General features: G+C 36.2%; 1 protein-coding gene across 1 annotated transcript in view; it reads left to right on the top strand.

Annotated features, from left to right (window-relative positions):
• Positions 4,283-5,262, top strand: part of LOC107630115 (UDP-glycosyltransferase 89B1) — a gene marked incomplete in the record, with an annotated part of 2,047 nt that continues 1,067 nt past the window's right edge. The window contains 1 exon segment of the mRNA XM_016333155.2: positions 4,283-5,262. Coding sequence (XP_016188641.1) covers positions 4,486-5,262 — 777 coding nt within the window.

Here is a 5,262-nt window from a genome sequence, read left to right as displayed (position 1 = left end):
ATATATATATATATTTTGTGTAAAAAGATGAGCCATTTATATTTTAAAAAGGGCTAATTTTTTAGGATATCGTAAAATGATGGTATAATACGAAGATATTATGCAAATTTAGTATAATGCGTCGATATGGAGATAGGTCGGTGCTAGAACAAATAGTTACTTACGATTTGAAGAAGTGATAAAGATAACACAAAACATGATTAACGATTTGAGAAAGGACAAAATTTTGTCCTCACTAAAATCAGAAGTCACGATTTATATTTGGAATCTCTAACACAAAAAAAAATCGTTAGTGCCGATTTTTTTTATTGACAATTTTATTTTTTTATTTTTAAACGTTAGTAACGATTAGTGTATTTTCTTTTAAAGAGAGTTTGTGAATGTAATTTCTTGTGAGTGTTTAAATTTTTTTCTCTTCTTCTCTTGTTTCTACTCTTCTCGCTTCTTTTCCTTCTTTTGTTGTTTCATTATTTTTCTTTTTCTTTTTATTCTAAGTTGTATGTTCATTTTTTTATCACTATAATATTTAGTTTATTTGTTTTATTTATTAAAAGAGAGTTTTGACAAGAAATGGATAATAATATTAGTTTAAATTTTTTTTATAATGGTCAAATTTTATCAAAAACACCTGAAGTTGTTATTTCTCTATACGTAATAATCCATGTATATCTATTGTTTATTTTACAGGAACGTTTCGAGGAGTTTAAGAGTTTTATTTACTAAAATATAGATCCTCATATGCCAAACGTTGAGTGATAGCGGCTATTTGTTGAGACATGGTTTTGTTCTGAGCCAAAATAGCATCCAAGGCATCCAACTCTATAACACCTCTTCACAGTTTTCTCTGAGGAGTATAAATATTGATTATTGGCCACCATCTCTATCAAATCCAAGGCCTCATAAGTGGTCTTCATATGCAAGGAACTTCCTGCAGAGTTTTCCAGAGAAAGTTTAGAAGTTGGAGTGATACCATCATAGAAAATCTGTAATTGTACTCAATCTGCAAATATATCCGGAGGGCACTTCCGTATCATAGTCTTGTATCTCTTCCAAGCTTTATAGAGAGACTCTCCTTCAAACTAGCTGAATGTCAGTCCTCAACCTAGTCAACCTCTAAGGCAAAAAAATTTGGTTAAAAAACTTACTAACTAAATCCGCCCAGGTTACTATACTCTCCTTAAGTTGTGTCTCAAGCCACTGACTAGCTCGGTCCCTAACAGCAAAAGAGAATATAACATCAACTGGTAAACCTCAGCAGAAACTCCATTGGTCTTGACTGTATCACATATCCTCAGAAAATTGGATATGAAGAGATTAGGATCCTCCTGCGGACTTCCACTGAACTAACAATTTTGTCGAACCAGAGATATGAGTTGAGATTTCAACTCAAAGTTGTTCACATGTACAGTCGGGGGTACAATACTTTCCACACAACTCCTGAAATTGGGGTTAGTATAAGACTCTAGAGTTTTTCTACCAAGTGGGGCGTTGTTGGGGTTATTGACCACAAGATTTTCAGTATTTTCAGCCATACTGAATTTAGTTTCCTCTTCAGACTCGTCCCCAAAGATCTCGTGAACTTCTTGATCTCTAGCTTGTTTCCTTTGCTTTCGAAGAGTTCTTTCAATTTCAGCATTGTACATAAGAGATTCTTTATCCTTGTTCCTCTACATAAATAAATAGAACAAAGAAAAGTGAGATTTTCAACATCACGGTGAAAAAAATCCCAATAAAGTACACGAAAAATGGAAGAAAAAGAACTAAATTAAATTAAGCAAAAGGGACGAAAAGTTAAAAGAAAATAAGGCTAAAAGAAACGAAAATTAAAAGGTAATAAAAATGAACTCAAACTAAAATAATGTAAAATAAAATAGAATAAAATAACAACTAAATAAAAGTCAAACAAATAAAAAGGTTTAATATAGGTAACAAATCAACTGGTAGTTGTTAGTCACAGTTAATTCCCGACAACGGTACGAAAAACTCGGTCGTGAAAATTCACAATCCACAACTTAACGGCAAATGTACCAGGTCGTACCAAGTAATAAACTCAAGTGAGTGAGTATCGATCTCACGAGGATTACTAATGTCCTTTGTTATAATGCAGTCGTCTGTGGTGTGTCAATATTTTTTTGTGAAAATTACAGTATTTAGACTTGTCCACATATCGATGATCTTGATAAGTTCCTGCTTTGTTTGGGGTTTAATTAGTTTGGAGTGTAAGATGTCTTTGATAATGCCTCCCTCTTGGTGTTGAACGAGTGTATGTGTCAAACTTTGGGGTTAATTAGTTTGAACGACTTTCGATCCTCCTTATTGTTTTGATGTTTGTTACGTTTGTTTTCTTCTCGGCCAGCAGAGATAGGTCCTTCTACTCTCTGGATTTATTGAATCTCTTCTATTTCAATTTGATTCGTTGCTTTCTCTAGAAATTCGGTTAGTGTTTTTGGTTTTATCACTGCTATGGTCTCCTGGAATTTTCTAAGACAAATCCCACTCTTCAGCGCATGTAGGTGGACATTTGGGTTGAGGTTCGATATCTCCATGGCCATCTTAGCGAATCTCGTCATATAGTCTTTAAGTCTTTCATGTTATCCTTACTTTATGGTGTTGAAAAAGTGTGAGTCATATACATAGATCTTTGAGGCTACAAAGTTGTTGACAAATAGATTGGCCAACTCATCGAAAATTGATATAAAACCTATAGGTAAATCAAAAAACCAAATCAAGACAGCACCATCTAAAAAGGTGAGAAATGTACAACAAAAAATTAGATCGGATATACCGTTCATGAACATCATCGAATAAAATTGTGACGTGGATATTGGGGTCACCAATTCCCTCATATGGTTTCAATGTTGTAAGTAGAGTGAAGTTTCTAGATATTTGGAAACCCATCATTTCTTTTAAAAAATGGTTGCTTCTTTTTGTTGACGACTTTGGGGTGGCTACCACCGCGGTCTTGACTTCCGAGGTGTGCTTATCTTCGTTGCCGCCATTATCAGGATTCTTTTAGTCCTCTTCATCGCTTCGGCCATTTTGCTTTTGATTTAACAACTCAATCATCTTCTAAAACTCTGTTTGCAATGATTCATTGATAGCCAATAATTCGATCTCGACGGAAGAAAGAGGAGGTGGATTTTGTTCTTCCACCATCAATTAAAGACTTGCAACAAAGAGGTACAGACGAACAGAAGAAGTAATGGCGGGGTTAGATGAAATTCGGTCTCATGTTGGATGTCAAATATTCCTGGATAGTAAGCTTTGAGTAATGTATATAACTTATTTTGTCCAGAATTAAACTCATCTTCGTCTGAGATGAATGAGATATATGTCTGCTCTATGAGAATGGACAATGACAAATACCTATAAAAATGTTTTGACACTCAAATAAATAAAAATAAAAAATGAGTATAATATTATTCAAAATAAATAGTGTACTTTCTTTTTTTTCCCTCTAGAGGTTCATATTTAAAAAGTTGCTATATTATAGAACGATTTTTTGTTGACGGAGGATTTTGGTAACCGCCTTAAACGGGTTTGAAGTGATTTTGTTATAGCTAATACTTCATGCTGCTGAATTGCACGTTGTCTTTATTTTTATGGGAGCTACTCAAATGAAGATGCAAAAAACATCTTTTTATGAAGATGTTTTGTATAAAAGTGTGATTTATTAATTTGGCCACACTTCAAATAAAAACAACACTTTTATAACATATCAAAATCTAACCTTACAATCCATCATCTAAGGGTCAAAAAGAAAAATCATCACATGAAGACAATTATAATATCTTCATGGGAGTACCCACCTATTTTTATTTGGGTCGGAAACTAACGAATCACTAATTAAGGACACTTTTTATATAAAAAATAGTGATAAAATTCACCAACTCATTCGAAGATTATGAATTATGCATCATCATTCTAATTTTTCTAGTTTTGGACAAAGACTCTTGATATTTTTCCTTTTCATTAGTCTTAATTTTAAGTAATAGAAATCTACTATATTCTATTAAACTTCATTCTACCCAACTGCAGTACCGGAAGCCACCAAAGTTATCATCTCATATTTTCATGGTATTTTCAATTGATACCAATTTTAAATTGTAAGGTGCCATCTAGGGGGAACTATCTAGACAAAATTTGGCCACTAAATAATTAAGCAACTCACATATCACGTATGCGATGCCGTCAGCACTTACAAAAGTTGACAAGCAATTCAATAAAATAAAAAAGTAAGCAACTAGCGTATACGATGCAAACAGCGGTTCGGCACTGTCCGCACTGAGAGGTAACGTAACTCATGAGTCAAAACGTTGGAGAAAACTATTAATATGCAAATCACCATGCAATCATTATTCATACCAACTTTTCTCCAAATTTTATTCTTTTCCTTTTATAACTCGAAGCTGAATATCTTAGGAAGTATATTAACGAACCACGCTCTCCTTCGTCTCCGTTTCCCGTTAGAATCCAGCTCCAAACATGTCTCCAACAAAGACCCACGTCCTCGCATACCCCTTTCCCTCTTCTGGTCACTTAATACCCCTCTTAGACCTGTGCAAGGCCTTAGTCTCTCGTGGCATAAACGTCACCGTTTTGGTTACTCCGCCGAACCAACCCTTAGTCCCATCCAATTACTCCCCACTTCTCCAAACACTCGTCCTCCCGAACCTTCAATTCCCAAATCCGAACCAAAACAGGCTCGTAGCAATGGTCACCTCCATGCGCCAAAACCACTACCCGATCCTTCTCGACTGGGCCATGACTCATCCTTTACCCCCCAAAGCCATCATCTCAGACTTCTTCCTCGGCTGGACCCACTACCTCGCCCGTGACCTCCATGTGCCACGCCTCGTCTTCTCTCCTTCTGGCGCCTTCGCACTTTCCGTCTCTTTCTCCCTTTGGCGCGATCTTCCCCAAATCGAAAACAACGACGTCGTTTCGTTCCCGAAACTGCCGAATTCCCCGATTTACCCCTCGTGGCAGCTCACATACCATTTCAGGGAGAGCAAGAGAGGAGAATTTGAATGGGAATTTCACAGGGAAAACATGCTCCTGAATCTAGAAACATGGGGCATCGTTTTCAACACTTTCACTGAATTGGAGCGCATTTACCTCGACCATGTAAAGAAGGAGCTAGACCATGAGAGGGTCTGGGCCGTAGGTCCAGTTCTTCCTAATCCGGAAGACGGTTCGATCGGATCGGAATGCCGCGGTGGTTCAAGCACTGTGAACCACGACGATCTCATAATGTGGCTC

The sequence above is a fragment of the Arachis ipaensis genome, chromosome B03 (genome assembly GCF_000816755.2).
Source record: "Arachis ipaensis cultivar K30076 chromosome B03, Araip1.1, whole genome shotgun sequence".
Classification (NCBI taxonomy): Eukaryota; Viridiplantae; Streptophyta; class Magnoliopsida; order Fabales; family Fabaceae; genus Arachis; species Arachis ipaensis.
Note: the sequence above shows the minus strand (reverse complement) of the source record. Positions and strands in the feature narration are given on the sequence as shown.